Source organism: Mchenga conophoros, linkage group LG17 (assembly GCF_057382185.1).
Source record: "Mchenga conophoros isolate Kocher_MC1m ecotype Shallow Benthic linkage group LG17, M_conophoros_male_GT1.1, whole genome shotgun sequence".
Lineage (NCBI taxonomy): Eukaryota > Metazoa > Chordata > Actinopteri > Cichliformes > Cichlidae > Mchenga > Mchenga conophoros.
The window spans coordinates 8,273,108-8,300,582 of NC_140542.1; the positions used below are offsets into that span (position 1 = coordinate 8,273,108).

Below are 27,475 nucleotides of genomic sequence, written 5' to 3' on the forward strand. Positions count from 1 at the left end.
GCTCTTCTGTCGGCTTAGCATAGCTCCAACTTTACAGCTCTTTCCTCTCTGGTCTTTTAGTTAAAAAATAAAGTCAGAGCTCTTGTAGATGTTAGTTTCCATGCACCCGTTCACCCAAATCTCATATTTTCCCCATTTTGTTCAGCTTTCCCAACTGAACTTTTCCACAGCTGTGGCCAGAGAAATCCAAAAGCAGGAGAGAAGCCACTGCAGTTATTTTCTGTGGTAGTGGTGTGTGTGTGTGTGTGTGTGTGTGTGTGTGTGTGTGTGTGTGTGTGTGTGTGTGTGTGTGTTTGTTTGTTTTAGAGTAAGGGGGGCTGGGCTGTCATCTTGCCTTCCTCCCCAGTCATTTGCTTTGGACAGCTCCATGGTAACTTGCATTTTAAAGAGACCTTGGATTGAATATTTAGAATGCCATTCCTGTTGTTTAACATGTTTGCATTGTGTCACTTAATTCACCACCATGAATGAACAAAATGAAGAGTGATTAAATATTTATTAAGGTCAGCCGTGAGCTTATCTTGCCCTTGTGGGCCTCCACACCATATAAAGACCCATTTAAAAAAACAAAAGAAAGAAAGAAAGAGATGCCAAAGCTGCAAAGTTCCTGTTAAATGCTTTTTTTGGCCTAAAGCTCTTAATTGAATTCATTGGTAATCCTTGGTTCGTGGAATTATTTATGTATTTCTGACTTTCTAAAAATAGACCAGTTCCTCCCCTGTGAGTATTATTTGGAAATTAAACCTCAGCCTAAAATCGTAGCACAAAAATACTGTCTGAATTACACTATAGCTAATTTATTTTTGTCCTGACTTGTCCTTTAATTACTCTTGTAAAAGAAAAGTGTCCATTATTGTGTGTCACTCCTTATGTGTGGGTGTGCGATATTGTGCACACAAGCATGCATTTGCACATCTATGCTGTGAGTGTGCATGTTTGTATTTGCAGTGTGAGGATTTATAGTTTCGTTGTGTTTAGTTGCAGTGGAGCAGCAGGTGTGCCGGCAGGCATTCAGTATCCAGGTGTCATGTTTTGGCCAGAACTGAGCTCAGGAGTGGTGTGTCAGTCAAAGCTGATATTGAGACTGAGCCATAGATAACACAAATAGAGAAGATTCACTCCTGGGAGGCAGACTGTTTATTTTTTTTTACTTCTTTTTAAGCCTTCTGTTCATTTGAGTCAAGTGTTTCTAAGTCCCCGGTCACACGTGTGTGGAAACCAGTCCCCAACTATCTGGCAACCACTTGTTGCAAGGGAAAAATGTGAATTTCCTGACTGGTTTTGAAGGTTGATGGCAGTTTACTTTGAAGGTGACTGTTCTGTTTCCAGTTTGTGTTGTATTTTTTCAACTTTTACTGTAGTTCATAAAGTAAACTGCAAGTGTTGTCTCCCACATAAACTATGGGTGACCATGGCAATATGCTAGCAACCAAAGCAATCATGGTGCAGCAGCCTCTTATCCACCAATTTCTCCTGGATGCAGCCAGTAACCTCCAACACTCACCAACTTGTCATATTTTTCCGAAGCAGAAAAATATAACAAGTTCAAATATGAAGCTGCAATCAGCAGGTAGTTTGCTTAGCTTAGCTTAATGCATTTAGTGAAAACAGCTAGTCTGACTGTCATGTACAAAATCTGCCTACAAGCACCTGTAAATCCCAGTAATCAATGTTATGTAAGGTCTATAAGAGTAGGCTATGAAATATGCTAAGCGATATCTTGTTTTTCATCAGGTTTTCTGATGTGATAATTTAATAAATGCACAGTGTACAGAGTAAACAAATGAACAGATGTAATGTTTTAATCAGTGAGCTTAAGTGATGCTGGTAAGTGAACTGTGGATGGGCAGATTCATGCTAGCTGTTTTCCCTTTGTTCCTGTCCTAAGCTATGCTAACTGCAATGTCATTACCTTTAGCATTAACATGAGACTGTTCACAATAACATTTGAGACCAACATTTCCTTAACTCCAGAACTGTTCTTTAAAAGAATAACGTGTCAAGCATCACATTTAATATGCTGTGAATTAGGTATACTGTTTAGCATTGCTTAACCCGAATTCCTAACTCCAAAGCTTAGATGGGAGTGCAGGTGTAATATAATATTACTCGACTGCTGTCAAGTCATGTCAGAACGATGCGGCGTTTGGTTTCTGCATTATGCCAGAAACCTTGTTACAGAGCTGCTGGGTTTTTGGTTTTTCACAGTGATTTGTCTTGTCTGGTGTCTGTATGTGGACAGATTTATGGAAGATGGTAGCTCTAAAGACAGATCAGGTGATGAAGGAGAAACTTGAGGCATCTGGGTTCATTCCTGGATGAGTTTATGAGTTGTGTGAGTCAGATGATGGTATCTGCTGCAGAGGTGGGGCAAACATTAAGATGAGGATGATCACAGCTAAACAATACTAACTACAGTGAAAATTAAAACTAATGACATTTGAAATAAATGCCATTGATCATACTGTTTCAATGCAATGGAAATCCTTGGTCCCTGGCATTCATGGGGAGGATTTTGAAATGTTATGTTAACCTGTACGTTGTTGGGCTACGTTAAAGTCTTTCTACCAGGCACGGTCAGTCCAACTGCAGGTTATCAGCGACATAACAATCTGTTGATTGCCTGTGAAGCACAACAGCAGTCAAACTGAGGTTCATTCAAGGCCAGATAACAGATGATACCATAATATTGACAGAGAATGACTACAGATCTCTGGTAAATGTTGTGGGTTGTTAACTTCTAGCCAGGTTTTCTTTGGGCTAGTAGAAACCTGAAATTAAGACTGAAAATCAATTTTTCTAGAGTGAGCTTGCCAAGAGAAGGGCAGACATTTAACGTGACACGATGTGTCTGAAGTATTTAGGTTGAAGAATGTTAAAGGCTTTTATGTAGAGCACCAACTGATATAGAAGTTTTAACCTGATTCATGATATTTGATGATATTTTCCGTGGTATTTTAAAAATAGGATGTACCAATATGTCAGCTGAGATTTTTTTTCAGAAACACAAACAACGAACAGATTTCCCTAACATCTGTCATGTGTTGTTTTTAATGGTTTACAATCTGCCTGCCTCTGCTTATATCAGAGAACAAGCAACCTCAACAGTCATAACAACGGTGTTTCTAGTGTCATTTCATTACTTTTTAAATATCTATTTATTGGTTGTTATAAATGGTAATAACAAGAGATATCGGCTTGCCAATAAATCAGGCTCTACTTTTATGTAGGGGCCTTTGAAAATGTTCTTCTGTACAAGGGCTTCCTGCTCCTGAAGGTTTGAGAAACCCCAGTTTAAGTGACAGAATGGGGGACCTACACAAAGAGGTAGGTGGTTTTAATGTTGTGGCTGATTGGTGTAGATTGTAATAATTAGGTGGCAGCTTAAGGGCTGAAGAGCTTTCCTGAAAGGCCTTTCGCTTACTTTTAGGGACTTGTCTTAGGATTGCAAGTGTTTCAAGCTTAATTGGGTAATTATCTTACAGCGTCCTTCCTCGGGGGCATTTGATCAGTTTTTCTTTTAAACAGAAGCAATAAGACAGGAAAACAAGCACTACATAGAAAAGATTTTGGATTTCAAGCCAGCATACCGAAGTGGAAGTGGCATTAGGAACAGGCTACGATGCCAGGACACCTCAGCAGGATACAAGTGTTGACATGTGATGCAACCCTGGATGATCTCAGCGCTGCCTGCCTGTAAAAAGAAAAATCTACACCAAGAATCATCATTAGCATATGAATGAAGGTCAGCAGTAATCTATGGCACACCGCAAAAGATTCCCTCTGAAGGAGGCTCTGAAACTGTATTCACAACAAAGTTTTGTCTGTACGGAGGTGAGAACTAGCTGGTGTGTTTTGCACATATCAAAAGAGAAGCCTCTATAAAGAAGGAATTTAGGGAATAAAAGAACAGCCTATGGGAAAGTGGATCAAGCGCTTTGTCTTAGAGAAATGATTCAGCCACTCAGAAGATTTAGGCATGAATATAATTGGGTCTACTGTCAGGCTCATATGGCACAGGTCCACAGCAGCACATCAAGTAAATAAGATTTTTCTTTTTTTCTTAGGAAGGTGCATTCCTTGCAGCACCTCAGACAAACACGACACTCCTTTCAGTGCATGCACCACCTCTCCTTTTCTCTTAATTTCCACCCACAGACATGCACCCGTGTACCATCTGTCACTTTCAGGTCAGAGGTGTGATTTTTTTTTTTGCCTTACAATGAATACATTATCTACACACAATGATGGCAGAGGCAGACAGGCTGTGTTAGCTCTGGTATGGAAATATTTTGCAACTGGGTGCTACTAGAGGAAAAGAGCTGTTTTTCTGGAAGGCTGTCTTGCTTTATGTGGCAATGTAAGTGGGAATGAGTGAAAGGGGCTTATTCACTAATGCTAATTTTCACAAGACAAAAAATCTTTCCCTACCTTACTTTGAATAAACAGACTTTAAACTAAGAATTATTTTCCAGGTCTGTTAATTTGTACTCTGTAACAGAAGGCTGTAAAATGTTGGTGAAAGATGAAGCTGCTGTTTTGTTGTTTCATAATGCGTTATGTAGTAGTATGATGGTTATTTCAGTTGCTTCTAGCACGACTCAAAAAGCAGTTGGTAAGCCTGGCCAAGACTCCTCTAGCGATTAATAACCCATGGCCAGTGGTCACCTTCAGGGTGGTTGTCATAAGGTTTGGTAACATTCTTGCTTCAGGAGGAGATTAACGGCTAACGATGATAGTGTTTTTTTCATAGTTCAGTACAGAGATAAAGGACATTAAGCTCAAGACCCAGTCATCATGAGGAATGGCTTATTTATGGATGCAGTTAACAGTAATAGCCCATTTATCGAGCATGAACATTAAAACAAAAGTAATGGCAAACAAACAGCTAAAAATATATAGCTTATTTTCTATATAGCAGTAGGTACAAAGTATAGAAACAGCTTAATGCTGCTAACCTTCTCTGTAATTTTGCAGGCAAATTTTGCAGACAAATCTGAGGATATTGTGGTAGAAATGCTAATTCCTAAAATTAGATGCATCCTTGCATCTCTTGTTCCATCAGAAAAACAAAACGCCCAACGTTTTCTGTTCATTTTGATATGTTTTTGACTCATTTGGCACCCTAAGTGTAATCGTGGTATGAAGATTGTCATTCAAGGAAGGCAGACCCACAAGTTCCTTTGTGTGTTTAATATCAAGACTGAATGTTCTGCAGTTCAAATACTGAAATGCTGGTGTAAAAAAGTTGCGAGGAAAAGGCCGGCAAGAGTGACAAGAGTGAAAATGGCTAAAGTCTCACTTATTAAGTCAACGCAGCAGGCTGCTGTTTGCCAGGGCGAGGTGTTACTCATGTGAAGGAGTGTGACAGTGCGAGGAGACAGCAGCCAGGCTGTAAATCTGGAGCTGTGGTCTGGAATGCTGTTCATGTCAGAACTCGCTTCCTCTTCCAGTTATGAAAGACCCCTTAAAGAAGATGGCATGCTGACAAAATCTTTGTGCACAACTGTCTCACCTCTCTGTAGTCTTACGGTACCAGGTTGAGCACACAGTGAGCTGTGCAGCTTTGGATTGGTCGTTATAATCGTTCCTCCATTCTGCCTAAATGTTCCTCCCATCTCATATCATGTCTTTTCCACACCAGTAATCCTTTTCTTGCTTTTCCTACAATCTATGTGTGTATTCCCATTTTTTGAAATTCATCTGGTCAATTTAGAGTTTTTCATGCAAACTAACAATTGTAGCCTTAAGAGGCTGAAGTTTTGAACATCTCGTGGTGCTAAAAAATCCTTTTTGAAGACCACGCCTTTGTAAACTATAGCTTACAGTCGGCGCCTTCATTGTAGTGTACTTTCTAAAAGGTTTCCCCTCATAAATTTCCAAATATAAGTAAAAAGACTTCTTGCAGGCTCAGTTGAAAGCTTAATAAGGAACTGCCATAACATCTGAATATAAACCATAGCAGATTAGTAGAGGCTGGCTGCTTAGGTCTACGCATTAACTCGTGGGGCTCAGTGCATCACCACTAGCTTAGTACACTTTTGTCTTTCTCCAGGCAGTCAGCACAGGCTAAAACGACTAAACTTCAGGCCCTTAAAGAGCCCAAACCAGGCTAACGCAAACACGTTGCTGTTCCAGACACAGTAATAAAAAAACTACAAAAATTTAAAATGTGCTTTACATCCTATAGCAGCGGTCCCCAATCCTTTTTGCACTACGGACCGTCTTTTGTCTGACAATATTTTCACAGACCTGCCTTTAAGGTGTCACGGATAAATACAACAAAATAAAACCAACCGGTACCAAAAAAAACAAAGATTTATTGATTTATACATAACACGGGAAAAAACCCAGGGAAATCGAGTTAATGATAAAAACGATTTAAAAAAATAAAAATTTTTATTTTTATTGTTATTAAAAATAATGTTTTTTTAATAAACCGGTGGCCCGAGAGAGGGCCTCCTCTCGTGGCCCGGTACCAAACGTTTTACGGACCAGTACCCGGGGGTTGGGGGCCACTTTTAATTGAAATGAAAGAGAAGAGAGAGCGATGTGATTGGTTTTCTCCAAGTAGTTATTTCTCCCACTTTTTTCTTGGTGAGAGGAACTACATAATTGATGTTTATGGGACAACAATTGCTTTATAATGGCGTAGATCACTGGAAAGGCGGGAGACACTGTTCAGAGATCCTGGTTGACTTCCAGGGAAAAGCAAATGCTGTGTCTTTGTCCTAATGTCAAGTTTGTTAACAATGATAATAATAATAATGAGCATGAAAAACTTTGTTTACTAAGTAGAAGTTATGGCATGTGATTTTAATGTCCTCTCTTAGATGATATTTATACTACAGTCAAGTGTGTATATACTGTTAAAGTCGATTTTGTAAAGTGAAAATGTTCTCAAGTCTATAATTTGCCGGATAGCCTGACATGCATGGAAATGTATTTCCTTGAGGAAAAGAGATGTTGTCATTATAGCATGCGGAGGGGCTCGTCTGCTAGCTGCTGAGGATCAAAACAGTCTTTTACACGAGTTTGCTGTACAAGTTCAAGCAAGACCCTGCCCTCAGCACCTCACTCTCCCTGTCACACACACATGCACACACACATGCGCACAAGTTGTTTTTCTCCGGCTGCATCTGCTAGCAACTTTTGTAAAAATAAAAGCGTGGCATTTGATTTACAGGCAAAGGTGTTTTTTGATTGCTTGGAGAAAACTTTCTTGCAGTAGCTCCTTTGTTCCTTTCTTTGGGCCATCGAGGCACTGAGTCATCTCTCTATTATTTGGCTTTTTTACACTGTGCACATATCACCATCAGCCTCTCCACACGTCCTGTCCTCTTTATTTTCACAGCTGTAACACCAGCAATTATCACATCTTTCCATCTCGTTTTTGAATTCAGAACCCACACGTTCTTGAAGCTCACATGAACTAGGATCCTAAAGATGAGGTTAAAAAAGCTGAGGTGCTGCAGGGGATTGTGGTGGTGTGATTGAAAGTTTGACTTTGGGTGTAAAAGCTATTTAACGATGGTCCGTCCAAAAGTCATAAAGCAGAGAAATCAAATGAGACAAATCAAAGATGTGGCTTCAAAACACAGACGAGAGAGAGAGACGAGATGAAATCTAAAAGCTTATAGTAAAATATCACATTTCCTCACCTGTGGTTTTTTGATACAGATGTTTTCTTCATCTTGTCATGACATGAATAGCCTGAGATCAGTTCCTGTAATTCAATGCAGTTAAGAAATTACTTAAATGATAGTGATCAGGATGAAAATTAGTTGTCTGCTGGCATGGGGCTGTAACTCTCTTCACTCTTGCTTCCCTCAGCTTTCATTGAGAATGTCCAGACCTCCTGTGCTAATAGCCGAGAGGCGGGCAGGACCAACGAGAGTTCATCATGGAGGCCACAGCTCACCACCATCACTGTCTCCAAGAAGCGCAACTGGTTGCAGCAGAGCTCACTTGGGAAGAATCAGTGCACTAAGGATGAGCTTCAGGGAATGCTGGGAGCCGACGAGGAGGGCAGCCAGGGTTTCCATCAGCCACTTCCTTCTCCTAGTCCCTCCCCAGACCATCTGAGGCCCTCAAGGGGAGCACCCCCTAGGCCGGTTCGCTTGCAGCTGCCGCAGGTTAGCCTCGAGGTCTCTCTTTTTAAAAAGATGAGCTATAGATCAAGCAAAAGTTGGCCAGTTAGCTTAGCTAAAAACACAGAAACTGGGGAATACAGCTAGCCTGGCTCTATCCGAATTCATTTAAGGCTACAAACAAAGAAATAGTCCCAAAGATAATGTGTCATCATAAACCCACAAATGATATAATAAGAGAATCTGAGAATCTGAAACTGTGTAGCTAGATGCTTCCAAATTTATTCTAAGTTGAGCTAACTAGATAAATAAGCCTAATTTCCCATTAAGTCTTATACTAATGCAGAAATGCAACCAGCAGTTTTCTGGCAAAGTTTAACAAGAAAATGTGTCGTTTTAGGTCAGCGTTAGTCCGGCAAAAGTGTCTCCTCACCCTCATAGCATGGACCCAGCTGAGGAAAACGATGCAGATGACGAAGGGGAAATTTGGTACAATCCCATACCTGAGGAAGATGAGCAAAACAATTCTGATCAACGCTCCCGAGGGCTGACCGCCCCTCCTCGAGCTGAACCCCAGAGGGGGTCCAGCAAAGGGACTGATTTGGTTCATGGTGGCAAGTCCCTAGATGGATCCGGCTGTGGTGGGCCAGAGGCCCTCGTGGAAAGCCTCGGTGGCGGTTCAGGAGATGCAAGTCAGGGGAATGCTGTGCATTCCACAGAGGTACTACATGCGCACAGGCAGATGCTCGCGTGCAAACCTCAGGAGGAGGGGGGGCCTTCCAGCAGCAGACCCACAGGTAAGGCAGAAAAAAAGACACCCACACCTTCCCACATTCTAACTTCACTTCCTGCTTTTCATCAGCTTCTTTACTCACTTGTTCCCTACCAATTTTCTGTGGTTGATGCTTGAAGGGCAATTACACTCTTTGTCGCTTTGCCAGTTTCTCTCGGCAGATTTTTGCAGTTGTGCACACCTTGAGCACTAATCAAGGTTAGTGTTGACAATGTTACCAGTCAACAGATAAACAGACTTTTTTAAGCTCAACATTTTTCCCAGCTCTGTAAAGGCTCTGCTTACAAATAGAAATTCTTATATCATCTATAAGTGCTGGAGTGTGTAATTTTAAAAAAAGGTGCACTAAGAGAGGCAATCTGAAATTCCTCTCAAAATCCTATTTAAGTTCATTTCATACCAACTGGTCAAGATCACAAATAGGTTAAAGTGATTAAATCATCCAAATTGGCAACTCAAGGTTTTAAAATCTCCAGTTTTCAATTAACATAAGTCAAAAGTTTGTAATAAGGAGCCAGACAAGGAGAGTTTCTTCTTCTTTCTCTTTTGATCGGCGCAGACAGGAGCCACGGCTGTCAAATCTCATCGCTGCACATCAGTGTCCCTCATAAATTAAACTTAGACAGACAGAGGAATTCATTCCTTCTGGCTAATTCATTCCTGAGAGGAAAGAATATCAATTTACTTGTTATTCCAGCTAATACACACACACACACACACACACACACACAGTGAACTTTGTATATTATGGCTCATTGAAACACCTCTCCTACAGAAAACAAATTCAAGACCTAAAGATTTATTTGCAGATATAAATGAATCGTAGCCTTCTGTCTTTTTCACTTGCTGCGCTTTTTATTTACTCGTGTGTTTGAAAGTCATTGACAACTCTGCTCTACAGCGACGACATGATGATGACAGCCAGCACACGGCTCCCTGTCTCTTAATAAGCCTCGGTCTGTTTTTTCTAACTTCCGACTTTTTGTTCTCTGTGATGTGGCAACATGGTAGTTTGAACCAATTGGCACATCTTGAGCTGAGCCTATAATTACAACTTTTAACAACGCTTTTCTGTGGCACGCAACAGCCATTTTTTTCTAGCTGTGTGAGCACAAAGACAGGCTAAATGCTTTGGGTTTGGAAATCTAATGCTTCAGCTTTAGCGTTCTCAGCAACAGTTCCACAGCAGGGGTGAAGGTGTCTTAACAAGCTCAGCAGAAACTTTTCCCTCCACGGCTACGCCAGCTTTTTAAGAGTTAAAGTCATGATCACTGAGACGCTGAGCTCTCGGTGAGGGCTAACAAATGTGCTCTTGACAAGGACACAGGCTTTGATTGGCGTATGATAAACTCCTTCATCCTGGCTCTTGCTGACATCACATGTGGCTCAGCAAAACTCTCTGCCCTGAGAGACTTTCCTTGTAGGATTAGGATTAAATCAGAATGAGGCTCAGTGTACCAGCCCAGGAAAAGCACTAATCATGCTGCACTAATTAAATGTAAGCTTCTTTTTTTGGTGCACCTTTCGTTGTCAGACCCATTGTGCCATTTTGCAGCACAGAGGAAACTGGATAAGCAGACGAGTGGACATAAGTGGAGGCCGGACTGCATTGTTCAGTAGATTTTTTTCCAATGTTTGGCAACATGCTACTATTCAAAGACCTGTTCCTCATTTACATCCCGTAATGCAGTTTGGGAGCAGTCAGTAGAAGATGTGCGATACTGTTGGTTTACTCGTTGCCTGAAAACGAGACAAGAGAACAGCAGTGTTGTCCCCCCCCCCTCCCGCTCCGGAACTGCCTCCCTCTCTGCTGCCTGTTGACTTTGCAATTGATTCCTGTGGGTTCGTCGACGCCATCCCACACTCCGCCGCAAAAAAAAGAGCAACGTGCTCGAGTACGTGTCATCAGAGAGGAAACACTCACTGGCTACTGGTTGATTATTCATTGTGGATGCAGTGGGACTTTTAGTTTAGCTTCACTGTCTTTCTTCATCTTTAGTTAGAAACCTCCTCTCCCTTCAGAAATTGCTATGTGCATTAGGGCTGCAGAATGACACCGCACTCCTCCACTTTAAACTGGTAGGCAGTGTTGGGGGATGGTGGGCAGCAAAAAGGGCAACAGCTCTCCTTCAATTCACCCACTGTTCCATTCCTCAAAATAAGCCTAGATAATGACCAAACAGTGTTTCCTGGGTGAGTGATGTGCTTCATCACTGACCTCAAAACGCTAAGTGCATTAGTCTGTGTTATAGCACACAATTATCAGTAAGTATCTGCTGAATCTGGAAGAATATTGATTAACATATTACTTACTTTGGCATTTTATAGCTTTGAGGGAAACGCATCGGCACTTTTTTCATGTGGTTGCCGTCGATTGCTTGCAGCCGTTCCCCAATTTTGCAGAGTCGGAAGATTGATTGATTACTCTCAAACCCTTCAGGTCAACTTAGCTGAAAGATTGTGAACAGGCAGAAATGTCTAGCTTTAGAAGTGTTGGTAAGCACATTTCTTTTCTGCTGAACGGAGCCAGTTGAAGTTGCTTTTTGTTACCTGTTTTCAGTGTTTATTATAGATTGTGTGTAAATGTTTGGCATCACCACCATCATGTTGAATATTGGTTTGTGGTCTAGAATTCTGAATCCCAATACTGACCGTTTTGTCTTGCTTATTTCTGGAGTTTACAGAGACTATATTTGGATAAGAGGGTTTACTGTAGCATCAGCTGTTGGTTTCTGAAGAGCGGTTTTGAAGCCTCAGCTTTACCATTGTGACCATTCCCATCACTCCCAGCGTTATTAAAAATGTGGTCTTGGACTCCACATTTTAAAGGGCTAAAACCTCCTCCAACCTAGTTATAGCAATTTGTATGTTACTGTGGCTCTTTATAGGTAATAATATGTTTAACTAAACCTCAGCAAAGACACATGTTTGTTGGTAGTAACATCACTATAACCGCCACCATGAGCCATATCTTTTATCACATCTACTGTATTTGTGTTTAAGTTACCACGTAATGGGTTGGTTGGCCACATTTTCTAAATGTGCCCGTGCCACTTACGATATATTCTTTGATCTAGGATTTACAAAGGTTTTAACTACAAAAAAAAAAAAAAATTCAAGAAGAGTGCTGCCCCAGACTTCTTCAGTCCAGCCTCTCTGTCACTCTCAACTTTTTTCATCTTTTCTGTTTTCTGTTTCCAATTCATTGTGAAAATGAGACCGTACAGACACCACTTTATCTGCCGGTTTAGAAATTTGACAGTCCCTTCATTGATTGAGTGTGAATAGGGGCATCTGTTGAATTAATGAAGCCGTGCAGATGTAGATGACTCTTTGCGACCATGGTTTTCTTCTGTTCGGCTGGCTGGTTCTTTTCCCTCTCACCGGATACACTCCAGACTCCTCGTGTGCTGCCTATTGAGTGACTTTTTGTCCATTTCAATGCTCTATTTGTATGGAGAATAATGATTGATGGACTTTGGGGGTGGTGAGCTTGCTGTGTTCCCAATCTGCTGTTCCCTTTAGCGCCTGTTTGGGGAATCTGACTTGGCCAGCACTCAGAATGGGATCAGAGCTATTTCTGGGGGATGTTTTGGTCACACTGGCAGTTGAGTTTGAGAGTTGGCCCTGGTTGCAAGTTACAGAGAGCTCACGCCTCTGAGCTGAAACTGGGAACCTAATCTATGCTGACGATTGCATGGTTGGGTCTGGAGGAAGTCAACAACTTTGTGAGGGCCGCACTTCAAAACCAGATTCCTTAGCCGGATGTTAGATGTGAAGTTCAGGTCACATAGTTTTCTCATAGCTCTCTCTTTCTGCTCTGTTCTTCATTTCAGCACCAGAGCAGCTGTGGAAAACTTTTCTGGTCTCTGTTTTTAGGGGAGAAAACATTAGTGAAAGCAGAATTTTTATATACTGTAACTAAATATACATAAATTGGAGGTCATAAGTCACACAAAGGTAGTTCATAAAGCTTTACGACTCTTTTCTAACTTGATTAGTTTTCTTCCAACTACAAAAATTCAAAACTTCAAAGATGTCCATCACAATTTTCCAGAGCCTATGTAATGTCTTAATCTTGATAGTTTTTTTCCAAGCACAATTCTAAACCAAAGCTCATATATTATATTAAAAGTAAAAAATCCTCACAAGGAATAAATTCATTGTATTGCTTCATAATTAATTATCTGACTCCATGAACACAGTGCTGTCCAATAAAATAATTAGGCTCCTTAAACAGGATAGCTAGTTTGAGTGTAGCGTTTGACCTTCTCTCACACTTCAGCTCCTGTTTGTGACCGAATGGGTTGTTTGTGTCAGCAGACGGTGGACGGTAGCTGGTGGCTGTCTTAGGCTTCACCTATGTAAATTTGAGTCACTGTGCTATACCTCTTGACCATCATTTTAATTTTTAAAAACTAGCTGAGTGAAAACCAAGATGTATTATTGGTATAAATTAAGATTAAATCCAGGTACAATTAAAGTCAGCTTTTGAACCACTTACATTATAAAGTAAATAATTTTAAAGCATGTAGGACCTGAACTGCATCAAGTAGCAACTCGCATAACCAATACTGTTAGCAAAATTTAGCGCTTCTTTGTTATTTCAACATTTGTACTGGTGGATATTTGAGTGATATGAAATACAATACTTACTTATTAAAAGAGAATTCCTAGACCACTTTGCTTGAACCATTGCTATTTTTTTTAAACATTAAAAAAAACCAACAGTTACCAATCTTGGGATCAAGCGGACCATGAAGGATCCACCCAGTGCATCCACCTGGGAAAATAAGGGCCTATTTGTGGGCCACATTCATTGCCTTGCTATGCTGTAAGCAGCTTCCAGATGTGAAGGATGTAGCGCCTGAATCGGGATGCACAGTGTATGACTCAACTATACAGGCTATGCTAACCAAGCTTGCTAGAAGAGGTGGGAGATATAGCATATCGTAATATTTCAAGGACATTTGTGATAATTATATTTATGACAATGTTGAAGAAAAAAACCCACTGAATAATGTTTTATCACTTACCGGAGCTATCGTAAAGCAGCAGTAGCATTAGGGCAAACAAAGTGAGAGCTGTTTTCCATTCTTTTTTATCCAATGAGCTACTATCACTGAAGACTCTGTGTTCTTCTGCTTCTGTCCCAAATGATAATAATTTGTTTGTTCTCTCACGCTTTGTTGGAGGTTATCATGGTGGCTCCCTTCGTAGGTACTAAATCATCATTGTATGCTGGCACGCTGCTTCCAGTCAGTGTGAACTCATTGTGTTCCCATATCATTGATAACCACGGCATTATTGTGGACAGTATGGTACAGCTCTAGTTGCTAGCTTTAGTTGATAACTTAGCATTCTGCCCTCTTTTCCAATAATGGTCACTTCTAGGCTTCCAAAATATGGTGGCTGCCAAAATGCTAACATTGAACTTTCAAAAAAAAACCTCCCACAAGTGAAATGGTGATTTCACGGTGGCTAAGTCCATGAATGAAATTTAATTCTGATGCTAGCAGCGGCATTTTCTCTCATTCTTGCTTTAGCTGTGTTATACGTTGCTATCAAATCACTTGGTCTCTGAGTAACGTTCTTCACTTACCCTATGTGATGAGCATTTGATATTTTTTTACTGCATTTATTATATCTGTGCAGTACATGGTTTTTTTTTTATGTCTATTTTTAGATAAAAAAGGAGTTGCATGTCAACAGTTACCACATATCTTCTAGTATGTTTTTCACTCGAGGCAGTGTAGTGAGACCGATGTGGCTGCAGGCTGACTAGAATTAGCAGCCTCTCTGTCATTTGAGTTACAGCTGAGGAAGAAAAGGCCAGCAGCAGTAGGCGAGTGAGGCTACATGAGGAGTGCTTTGGCAGGGGGCCATGTTGTGCTAGCGAGGAGGACTGCATGCTTGGATATATTAGCAGAGGTTTTGTAACCATTGTAATGAAACGGCCCTGCTCCTGCAGCCGCTGAAAGGCCTTCCAACACCGAATGATTTGGAGCCAAGGGGGAGAGGAAGCGGCTTAAAGCTGAGCTTCGGTCACCGGGTAAAGAAACTACAGGACAAGTATGCCATTCACCAGTTTATTTACACTCCCCTTGTTTGTTAGCACAACCTGGTCCTTTTTGTTTCAACAGTTAATTAACACATGCACATTTGGCAGACGTGCTTGTACGGGCACATGCACTCAAGTGAATACCAGCAATTTTACAATCTTGAACTCCAGATTATTGTCTCCCTCCAAGGCTTATCAGAGTATATGCAGAGCAAATAGTCTCTCTCATGTTCACTGTCAGACACACACGGCTAATACACAGTCTCACATTCTTGCTGACCAGGTGCCTGATAATTGTTTAATTGCAAGACACTTCATATTGTCTCGCTATTATTTCCATCTTGGTTATCTTATGTCTGCTGTCAGGTGTATTTGGCAATGAACTGTTTTTCCCTCGCATGCACCCACACCCTACACTCCCTATTCTTACACCTGTCTGGTGCCAGTACTGTGATAAAGCATCGCCATAAATTCCTGAGCTTTGTTAAGAGGTGTCAGTGGCCGAGGGCAGCAGGATCAGGAAAGGCATGTGCTTATGCGTGTTTTTATGAAAGCACTCTTGCTTTGTGTTACAGTAATACGGTGGGTGCATGTCCATGATAAAATGTTGGAGGTTGACACAGTTAGCCAGCTCAGGTGTCCTCCAGAAGAATGCAGACCTTTTGCCCTTTGACCTAAGAACATGGCCCTGGAGGGCTGGGTGTCAAGTCATCGCCCCTGAACCTAAGCTTGTGAGGTGTCACGTTACCCTGCTGGCTGCTGCCACAAGGCCAGAGGCTACAGACACAGCTTTCATGTGTGTGTATGTGCCACAGTCACACAGTGCAAGTGTTATTACCTTTAGGATTAGTGTGTGTTGCCTCGGTCCATGTTGATTATCCAAAGAATGTGACAGCAGCAGAGAACTGATGATTCTCGCTCTAGAAGGTGAAGGCATTTGTTAGTGAGGTAAATGAGCTAATGTAGGTCATAAAACGTGGGTGCTGTGTTTCTACTGTCCTGTGTTTTAATTCAGCAATGATGCAACAGCTGTCCTTACTGCACTGGCACATGTTCAATAATTACTGGGATGACAGTTTGATTAGAAACAAACGTTTTCATTCAAATTCAAAACTCAAGACGTGTGCACGGATGCCGCATAAAAGTGTAGCTAATATCAGCTATCTGTGTTAATAACACAATGCCAATATTTCACTTTTAAAAATCACTGATATTATAAACACTAATCATGATGCTCCTACACAATTATTAAAAATATCCTTGTTTATATAATCTTGCTCAGATATTTCTCATATTAATCTTTTGACGCTGGTGCATTTTGCCTTCAAGCTTAACTTGAACATGTTGAGGCTGCCCAAACTAAGAGATTAGCAGAATCTACAATATTATAATTAATGTAATACCATGTTTGGTTCTAGTAGTACAAGCATTGTCTCGACAGCAACGGTACAGTTACTTTCCTTAATCAGATATATGCTTAGTCTTATATAAAGTGTTGTAAAACAAATAGCCATATGCCTATTTTAGCAAGGATATTGCCTGACATGTGTTGTTTTCCTGTGGCTGTATTGTTACCACTTTAAACAAGAGACAGGATTGTTTTTACTGTAAATTAAGTGACAATTCTCAATGTTTATGTACAGCCTGTATTAAATGCATGTTTACCAAATACAAAAACCCGTGGGTTCAATCCAATACGGGTTCTAGTTGTACTCTATCTGATCCGCACTGTAAATCAGATTATAAGAGAACAAAATAGTTTTTTCACGAGGAATTTCACTTCTAAACTCCTCCCAAAAGCTCTCTGTATACTACCCCTGATGTTTGGTGTATTTGCACTACCAGTGGTCTCCACCCGTTTTTTCCCATCTTAGAGCACCTCTATGTCTATTATAGGCAGGAAGCTGTGACAAGGAAGGCTACTGAGCTGGGCTAAAAGGAGTGTAAACATGGTTTGATGAGGAATGTGAGAGAACAGCCGTGTTCATTTTGTACATTCACCAGTGGGCTTGCCAGCCTTCCAGTCGTCCATCTAGACCTCGGAGTGCCTGGACAAGGGGTGCCTTTGTCCCTCATCTGTCGGCTACACCCTGCCCTGCTCCTGCCCCCCATCTTACCCTTCTCTCCATCCTGTTGCACCTCCTCTGCCTCCCTCTTTTCACCCGTGGGCCCTCACCCCAGAATAGCACAGCGGGTTCCCTCAGAAAAATAGAACTGGTGAAGTTGGCAGGATCAGGCGCTCTTTGCTTCTTCCTCTGTTCACTTTGTCGCTCTCTCCATATTTGTTCTGTCTCTTACATCACTATTTGTTTCCAGAGTTTATTCAGAGAAAGTAATTAGCCAAAACTACATTAGTGGCTTAAACAAGGAGTCTCAACTCAATACAATATAGTGTGAATGGGTTGAATAGCTTCTCAGTGCCAACACTGAGGAGCTATTCACTCGTGTTGCTTAATATCTAGGCCAGATCTAAAAACACTCATCAAAAGACCTTCAAAAAGTAAATTCCTTCTCTGAATCATGTGTTTCAGCTTTAATCTTCCATGACCCATGCAGTGAGGTATCAGCTCTTTAGTTAAAAAAGGCAGGTAAGCCATGGAGGAAATCTTGTTAAAGGAGTGCTGAAAGCAGAAAATAGTTATGTAAGTCAGGTTCAAGCTTCCTGTAGGGCAGACTAGGCAGGATGCTCATAATTTGACATATTCCACTTTAATCACTCAAATCGTAGCTGACTCTGTGTCAGCTCGTTCCGTTTTTTTGCCAGGTAGATTTTTGGGGCTTGGAAGATTACAGTGTGTTTGGCTGTGGGGACCTGAATTCAAACCAATAGAAAGAATATACAAATGGGCTGTTGTCAGTACAAGAAAGTGTTCAAAATTCAAATGAACTATGAATCAGATTCCTGGATCTGAAATGGGTGGCTTGTGTTGTGAGTTCCTAATAGCAGAGCCTGCAGCTAATTCTTTTGGGGTTTTTGTCAGTCATTGGCATTGCTTTCAGATACAGTCAGCTATTTCAACCAAGAAGGCTCAGACAGACCCAGAGGACAGAAAGGAGACAGAGCGACTGATGTTAGTACCAATGACTGGTAGGGAATAACTGTTTAAGTTTATAGCAAGTAAAGAGACCAAAAATGGTAACTGGTAACACATTAGCCTTAACAGCTGTGTCCGTATTGAACTTAAATTCTACTGCAAATTCTCCAAAATAGACCAAAATATTTGAATTATTTGCCATACAAGAAAATCATGATGAAAGCTTAAGTCCTGTAGACTAAACAGTGGTCGTCAGACACTCTATAGACACAGAAATCTTCATGTTCATTTAGACATCAAGGTAGGCGAGAGCTGCCTACAAGGTCAACCCCAAATGGATATCTTCCAGCTTGAATAATGACTGAGTAATTCTACCTCAGCCCTGAAGCAGCTGGTGTCTCCGGAAAGACATTTCCCTGCTTTTCTTTCTTTTGGAAGCGTAATGAGATTCCACTAAAATTTCCATCGTGCTTAGTTGAATTAATACGATATATTGCAAAGAGACCTCAGAAAGATATTAAAATTTTTAATATTACATCCGTTTCAGCAACCCTTTTCATCATAACCGTTAATTATCTTGAACATAGCTTGGGTCTACATATATAGACTGTAGCTGTATTATAAAGTGCTGAAGTGTTTATATGAAGCGTTGCCTCCCATATGTGTCTGTCACTGGATTACTGGGTTTCATGTAAACCTAATCACTTGATGATGTGCTGTGAGGGTGTAGCACTTTCCTGTAAATTATGGTTCACGCCTTTGATTTTAAATATTTTTTTTCCTGTCTATATCTAAGTAAAATTATCCTGGGGAACCAGTAACCTAAAGAATTTGTGACTGATGGTTACCTGTCTATTTCTTTCAATACTACACAAACTCTGCACTCCCTATTCCTGCACCTGTGTGGTACCAATACAACCTTAATGACTAAATAAACATGAAAATACAAAGAAAGAATAATCACATTTTCTCTTGTCCTGTCATTTCCTTTGTAGATTGTCTTGACCTGCCCAACACCGCCAGCTTTTCACCTCCCTCCAGCCCAAACCCGGCCAAGAAGAGCAGCTCAATCAACTGGTCGTTCCCAGACAAGATCAAGTCCCCACGTACCGTCAGGAAGATCTCCATGAAGATGAAGAAACTCCCAGAGCTAAGCCGTAAGCTCAGCGTCAAGGGGACCCAAAACAACAGCAGCAGCAATGGAAGCAGTCAGCTAGAACCGAGGGCCCATTCTCCAAAAGCAAATGGCAGCGGGTCAGAGGTTGTCTTGCAGACTTCAGGGCCTCCTCGGTTAGCTTCATCTGGGGGTGGGCAGGCTAGCCGTAATGTGATCTCACGCTACCACCTGGATAGCAGTGTGTCCACACAGCACAGCTTTTATAAGAAGAAAAGCAGTGGTAGCTCAAAGTCTGCCAGTAAAGGTGGCTACCTCAGCGATGGTGACTCGCCAGAGCTGGTGGCCAAATCTGGCAAACATGGGTCTGGAGAGGGGAAGGGAGGAAAAGGCAAGGATACAGAAGGAGGAGGTGGAAACTCCAGAATCAACGGCACAGAGCTGGACATTGATGCTTTCCGTCATTACAGCTTCTCAGAGCAGCCCAAGTGCAGCCAGTACATCTCAGGACTGATGAGTCTGCATTTTTATGGAGCAGAGGACCTCAAACCCCCACGTATTGACTCTAGAGATGTCTACTGTGCCATCCAGGTGGACTCGGTTAACAAAGCACGAACCGCTCTCCTCACCTGCCGAACAACCTTTTTAGATATGGACCACACCTTCAACATTGAGCTGGAGAATGCCCAACATCTGAAGCTGGTAGTGTTCAGCTGGGAGCCCACACCCAGACGCAACCGTGTTTGCTGCCATGGCACAGTGGTACTGCCTGCTCTCTTCAGAGTGACACGTTCCCACCAGCTGGCGGTAAAGCTGGAGCCACGTGGAGTTATCTATGTCAAGCTGAGTCTGATGGAGCAGTGGCAGAACTCATTGAACGGTGGTCCAGATGGAGACAGGGAGCCACAGGTGTTTGGTGTGGAGGTGTGGCGAGTGGTGGAGAGGGAAAATTCAGGACTGATGGTACCACTTCTTATAAGCAAATGCATCAATGAAATCGAGAAGAGAGGCTGTCAGGTGAGTGTAATTCTGTTCTCGTTTTCCCCAAATAATTTTTGTCAAAAAAATAAGAATAAAAGTACAATATCTCTGTTTTGAAACATGCTTATATATATATAGTCTAATCCTCTTCTCTAATGAGTCAGATTCATTTTTAAATAAGGCTGGTAATGTCCAATTTTAGAAATAATTTTTAAAATAGGAGGGAAAGAATGGCTGGAGGAATAATTCCACATTCACAGCATCTTTTTAGCTCCATGAAATGAGCACACACCCTGCAGCCATCAGGAAGGCTCAATAACTGGCATGAACTGAATGGACAGAGGAGACGTAGCACACTTAATGATGTCACGGAGTTTCTGGCTTCCTGAGGCAACTGGCTCTTTTATTCAGAGAAAGAGGCTCAGAGTTAAGAGGTTGCTGTAGTCATAGCAGGAGTGACAGAGGAAATGAGAGTTCATGAGGCCTTTGACAGCCAGCATAGAGAGAGCACAAAGAGGAAGAAGCGTTTCTCCTAATTAGAACTGAGACAGCAGCAATAATAACGTCTGACCACTGTTTTTGGCTCATCACTCTAGAGGGGCATGCAAGGGCCAATGGTAGTGCCTTGCTTGCCCCTCTAGAGTGTTCTTGACTGATCTCTCTAGAGGGGCATGCAAGGTTCAATAGGCAAACTTTTGGTGCCTGTGCATTATATTAGACTCTGTCTTCTACCACCTACGGCAGTACAGCAGAAGTAGTAGCAGCAAACCTTCCAATTTATAATAAATTGGAGAAATTTATTCATTTGAGCTCCAGTAAACAGTTTTTTACTCTCCATCTCCAGTAAGCCTGTGGCTTAAAACTTAAGGTTGCATATTAGCAACACGTCTGAAAGCCTGACTGGTGGTTGAATTGCACTGACATTTAAACAGGAAGAGAAATACAGCTCTCAATCACCTACAGCTTCGTTTTAGTCTTCTTTTTTAACTTTTCACTTTCTGTGAGTCAGACAGTGTTAAAGTGCAGTGTTAAATTGGTTTAGGGATATTTGTGCGGTATACACAAATATAAGATGTGAGTCTGATGGTAAGCACTGCCTCATTCACTCTGTAATTCTGTGCTGTGATATCAGTCTCTGCTTCTCCTTCACTCAGTCTGACAGTGTTTGTCGTCTGTCCCTCGCAGCTGTTTTGCTGCCTTTGTTTCTTCACAAAGATGCAGAGCAGCCTTTGTACATGCTATCAGTCTGAGATCAAGTGTAAGAGCTCCTCCAGGCTGCAGGCAGATAGAGTTCACGATGAGGATGACACCAGATCCCAGAGGAATTTGCAGGTTGTGTCACCAAAGCACGTATGGCTAGATGTGTAGCATTGCGCCTTTTCAAATGGCTTCATGGAGACTTTCTCTCAAAGTCTCTTAGAATTGTGTGTCCTCTGGGCTTCTGCGAGATGCTGGTTGTTTGTGAGTGTTTTGAAAAGACTGCAACTCATGCTATGTATGGGAGCACTCAGAGTGCTTTAAAGACAGGGGGATGTGTTTTTAAAAAGAGCTTTTATACATGTCATATATGATGCACACAGATATTGGGACATGTTAGGAGCAGCTATTCAGATGCATGCCTTTATACAGAACAGAAGGGTTTTTTTAAACAGACTTTTCATTTAATCATTGTGACTTCATCTGTCCTTTAAAGGCAGTGCCTTGGAGCTTTCATACATAGATCTTGATTACGTAATTGTTCCATGAAGATTCTTTTCGAAAATGACAGTTTATGTCATCTAGCAGTGATGATATAAGCAACAATCTTACTTATGCTATCTTAACTGGTTATTCAGTTCTTAACTGCTTATTGATTCAGGGTTGTGGAGGCCGATCCCATGAGTGAGAGGCAGAGTGAGACAGATTTTCTGATGCTGTTGTCTGACTTCCATTCTCAATGAATGAATGAATCGACAAGCTCTTTTTTATACTTGACATGACAAGAAAAACCCTTCTACAACTTGAGATGTACCTTTTAAGAGCATTTTTTTTTTTTGCTTTAAGTGATTTTATTTTCTCAGTGGATGATGGTAAATTTACACAACAGTCTTTAACTGTGTGCTTCCTTAATACTTCCTTCAATCCACACTCAAGGCCCAGAAGCTGGAAATATTAAGACACTTTGTTTTGACACAAGTGTTGTAATTATTGTGGCTAAGAGACTCAATTATGAGAGCAGCATAAAGTTTACTACTTCATGTTCTCCCTATGCATGGATATTTCTTCTACGGGCATGCCGGCTTCCTCCCATAGCTCAAAGACATGCATGCTTGGAAAATTAATGTTTCTAAAATTTTTAGGTGTAAATGTGGGCGAGTGGTGGTTGTGTGTCTCTCTGTGTTAGCCATGTAACAGACTCGTAATCTGTCTAGGGTGTACACAACAATCTGTGATAGGTGAGACAGGCTCTATCCCTACCATGACCCCGAATTCAACAAGCTGTTGTGAAAGTTTCGATCTTTTTGTGCTTTAATTATTAGTATTACTTAGTATTGATTAATACTATGTCACACACATGAAATGTCAGTAGGTATTTTTCACAATTACGTTTATATTTTATAAACAAAAAAATATTACTGATTGCTGACTGCCTGATAAAATAATTAGCATATTAAGTTTTGCCCATGTCATCTCCCATCATGTGTGTGTCTTTGTATGCAGAGAATACGCCCACATAAATACCCCAAAGTCAATTAAATGCACTTTTCTTTCTGTCCTTTAACTCTTTGTTGTTTAAAATATTAAAGATATTCCTAAACCAAGAAAAAAAGCTTCTGACCCCTCCACATCACCAGACATCATCTTTCCTCTGGATCTCATTTCTACATATAGGGTTGGCTAGTGGTGCCTGTTGTGCTGCCCAGAGGCCACAGTTCTTAAGTCCTTTTTTTGCTAACAGCTGTTCCCCGCCTGCACTCAGCTCTGCCCCAAAGAGAGAGCCTTCGCTTTTTTGTTTTTTTTTTTGTTTTTTTCTGAATGGACTTGTTGTTCATTGTGCCCAGTGACTTCTGTTTACTCGCATACAAAGCCAAATCCCTGCCTAATCTGTCCTCCTCACTCCCTCTCATGTGAGGTTTAGAAAAACGCTGCTGGACTCGACGAGGAGAGTTCACAAATAGCTGCTCTGGAGGGATGGGGGAGACATTATAGCGCTCCTACGCTGGAGCCCGGAAAGGCCGGCGGTGTGTGTGCAAGTGTGTTTTGTGAGGAACCGGACCCAACCCGCCATTCACAGCCCACTGATTTAACACGTTTCCAGGGCAACCACACCAGTTGGTCTGCTATGCCACATACCAGACAGACACATGTAGGAGAAATTATGGTATGTCTGTAGCCGGGCCTAATCCCAGCATAACAAGGAGAGCGCTGGTGCCGAGTTACAAACATCAGATGTCTCAAGTTTCTTTAGGTCACAGTCTGGAGCCTTAGGTAAAGAAACATAAATGCTTTATAGCTTAGTCCTTTCATTTTTAATGCTGAGCTGTCACTTGGGTTTTAGAAGATCTCAGTGTTTATCCATTCATTCATGAGGATGTCAACTCTAAGATCATTTCACTTTGCCAGCTAATTTAGTGTCATGTATTACTGTTAGGTTTCATAAAGAGAAAATGGTCCAGGAAAATGGTCCTCAACATGTTGTCTCCAGAGTGGGAGGTTAATTTTGCTTTTACGATACTGTGTTTAAGTCTTTACTTTTGCAATTGTCAGTTTTGTGGAAATGATTTATTACAGCAGCAGAATATCATGAGAGACTCATCAGGCTCATGACTGTTGCAAATATGTTAGGATAATGTTATGTGGAGTGATGAGTATGCATAGCTCTGGGGTCCACAGGTGCACATATATAGTAGAAGTATAAGTTGTGGTGGAATAAAACCTTTTTAAATCTTATTTTTGGTACAAAGTGACCTTTGTTGACTGATAACAATGATTCTGTACATGCAGTGTTTACGTCCTGGTGACCACTAAAGTAAAAGTTTATGAATAGCTTTGTGTTTTCTCAGATAGGGTTTTAGAAGTAACTACCTGGAGGTGTTGCCAAATGGCTCCAAAGAGGTGAGACTTGCATCTTAAAGTGTTTTTGACACAGTCCAGCTCAGGCAGACTGCCTGAACAGGCTTTTCTCCTTTTTCATTCCAGTCTATAAATGATCTAATTGTCTTATTAGAGATGAAAAGTTAATAAGGGAGGAAATGCACATTTAGTCCCTTTATTCCACTAAGGGGTTTTGCAGTGACATCCCTCTTCCTCTGGTTTGACTGTCAATACATAGTGCTGGATTGAGCAGAGCTAAGACGCAGTAAGCAGAGGGCCAAACACTGGACAGTTGAATTGAAGCATGAGACATAATAGTGACTTATATTGAATCCTTTAAATTTGGCTAAATGTGGTAAAATAGGATATTGGCCTAAGTCTTCATTAAAAAAAAAGAAAAAAAGAACAAAAACCAAGAAGACTTACTCTTTCATTGTTAGTTTAAGGCACTTTTGTTTCATTATTTACTCCAAACGTTGTGTGTGCATCAATGAATGGGCTGAATGGAAGGATTTCTAACAGCGATACAAATATTTGGTGATTTAAAAACGAAATATTCTGATATACCAAACAGAATCAAATCAGATCCCTAACTTTTGATATGTGTAGTTATTTATTTAGTCATTTATTTACTCAGATCAGTTTCCTGTGTGTTGCCAAAAATGAAGGTACTCAGAGCTCTCTCTCTCTCGTGAACAAACTATGAAACATTAACACTCCTAAAATTATTGAAGGGTGTTTCTCTTCTTTGCTGTTTAAATTCTTATTTGCTGATGTCGAGATGGCCACCTCTGAATTGATATTCTAGACTTGTAGTTTCTGTAAGTTTGTTTGCATACTCTCTCTATTACAGTTAGATGGTAAAGACCCATTGCTAAAGATTCATTAGCATAATGCTTTCTTTCATTGAGATTTAGGGGTTGTCGTGTTTTCCTCTTAGGATGCTGCAAGCTGGTTTGAGCCCTGGGGCTGTATTTTACCCATTTGTGGTATAGTGGCTAACCATAGCAAACTTTAAATAGATACTGCTGTTGACAACAGAGACTCAGTCTTCTGACTATAAAAGCTGAAACTACAAGCAATAAATGTGCTTTTGCGGTGTTCTGTAAATTCAAGCATTTGACGACTGGGCCTTATTAGCTCATGTTGGCTTTTGTTATCAAATTCTAGACTGATAAAGATAGACACAGAGACAGTTGGCTGACTTTTAAGGTGCTGTCTCCAACCATGTTTCAGAGAGTGCCAGTACTTTAGTGGTCATTCATTTCAGATTTATTTGTCTCGCCTACATTTCTCTCTTGGCTGTACTGGATAGCAGCCTCTACACACAAACATGCAATATGTGTTCAGAATAACTGGAAAAGGAGTGAAAGAATTAAACTATGGATACAGTGGATCCAAAATCACAATAATAAAAAGTGCATAAAGATGCTAGTGTAAAGTAACTGAAAGTAGAGGGGAAAAGATAATATAGGGAACGTGTTAAGTTTAAGGTTTTCTGTTAGTCCAGCATTTCTTTGTTACATCAAGTCATCTTCCTGTGTCTTTAAAAAAGTGAGTGCTTATAGTGTTATTAGAAACATATACATTTTTGGTTTTTGGTCAGTTGTTAAATTGAGGCGCCCTTTTCTGGAGATAAAACAGACTGGTGTTTGTGACGTGTGAGTTTTCTGAGAAAGTACTTATGGCTGCCTTCCAGGACATTATCTGAGTGCAGACGTAGAACTTGATCGATGAGGCTGTAAAAATGTCTACGTCGCTGTCAACTGTTTGACTCTCGAGCCATGCGTGTTTATTTGACCTACTTGTGTGTGTGTGTTTATGTTACCAGGTGGTGGGTCTCTACCGTCTGTGTGGTTCGGCAGCAGTAAAGAAGGAGCTGCGTGAGGCGTTTGAGAGAGACAGCCACGCTGTGGAGCTGTGCGAAAACACGTATCCAGACATAAACGTCATTACAGGTAAAATGATCACCAGGAAACAGAGAAGATGCCAACAAGGCATAAGATTACTAAACACACTTAGTTTAATTACAAGGGTGTTATTCAAACCTGACAAAGTTTCCAGAGAGCACTGGTGTGTTTTGGTCTGTTTATCTGTAAATTACCTTCTTACTTGTACTTAGCAGGATAGTTACAAAATGAGCAATGTATGCAGTTTCTAATTTAAAAAGAGACTGAACAGGATTTTTGAAAACCAGTTCTTCAGTTTTCACTCACAAAACCCAAGTAAAAATCCACAAGTGACCATATTTGGACAGGAATTTGAAATGCTAAGCTATGAGCTAATGCTCGCTTGCTTAGTTAGCAAGCATTTGTAGCATGAATATGTACATTACAAAGATAGTGCTACCTGCTAATAACCGCTAAATAAATGTTAGTCAAAAATGCAGTTTTACTCAACTTACATGAGTACATTTAGTCCCACAGCAATTATTTGATAGAAAATTACATCAAAAATGTTCCAGAAGGCAACAGATTACTTATAGTAGCTGAGGCAGCTATTAACTACACCTGCTGGTTCAATTCAAAACAGCCACGCCCTTAATAACAATGGCAAAAATACCTTAATACAATTTAAACAGGCAAATTATAGACAAATTCACAACCCTGCATATGTATGGCAAAGCTAAAAATTCACGATAGAGACCAAAACATTTTTTTTTAACAGGACAATGAAAATGTTTATTTCTGCTGTAAAGTTGGGCAATTTAACATTTAATAATTTTCTGTCTGCCTCAAGTGGCCAATAAAGGAATCTCAGTTTTGGCACTACCACAATTTCTTACTTTTCCAATCCCTTGGAAGCTTAATAACTAAATAAAATGCCCACTTTTCTATAACAAGTTGCAGTTAATATTGAGTAAAATAAGGGTGGAGAAATGACTAAGGACTAGGAACAACTAACAATGAAGTTAACAGACAGCTGTTAACTGCTTCTATAGCTGTCATTAAGTAAATACTAACCACAAACCTAAAACTGGCATCTCTAATAGGCATCTCATTTAATCATTTGACATGTACGCATGACTCCCAGTAAAACAAGAAAAATACAATTCATGAGAGTTTTTACTCATGGAACAAAACTAACAAAAACAAATGGGGTGTTAATGTAATGGAGTCCAGCTTCAGTATTGATCCACTGCAATAAATTTTCCTGAATGTAGCCATGGCGAATAGGTCAGCACCTGTGTATATCTTATAAGAATCTATGTGTGTGTGTATCAAATCCCTGCAACATAAAGATCAGTGTGAGAGGAAGGGCCACACACACACACACACACACACACACACACACACACAAAGTCAAACAAATCAGATCATTGCACGC

At 40.8% G+C, this 27,475-nt stretch overlaps 1 protein-coding gene across 1 annotated transcript in view; it reads left to right on the forward strand.

Moving 5' to 3' along the window:
• Nucleotides 1–27,475, forward strand: part of syde2 (synapse defective 1, Rho GTPase, homolog 2 (C. elegans)) — a 48,138-nt gene that overhangs the window by 2,884 nt on the left and 17,779 nt on the right. The window contains exons 2-5 of the mRNA XM_085251227.1: nucleotides 7,834–8,135; nucleotides 8,491–8,887; nucleotides 18,975–20,110; nucleotides 25,980–26,106. Of these exons, the coding sequence (XP_085107353.1) occupies nucleotides 7,834–8,135; nucleotides 8,491–8,887; nucleotides 18,975–20,110; nucleotides 25,980–26,106 (1,962 nt within the window). The remainder of the gene's footprint in view (nucleotides 1–7,833; nucleotides 8,136–8,490; nucleotides 8,888–18,974; nucleotides 20,111–25,979; nucleotides 26,107–27,475) is intronic.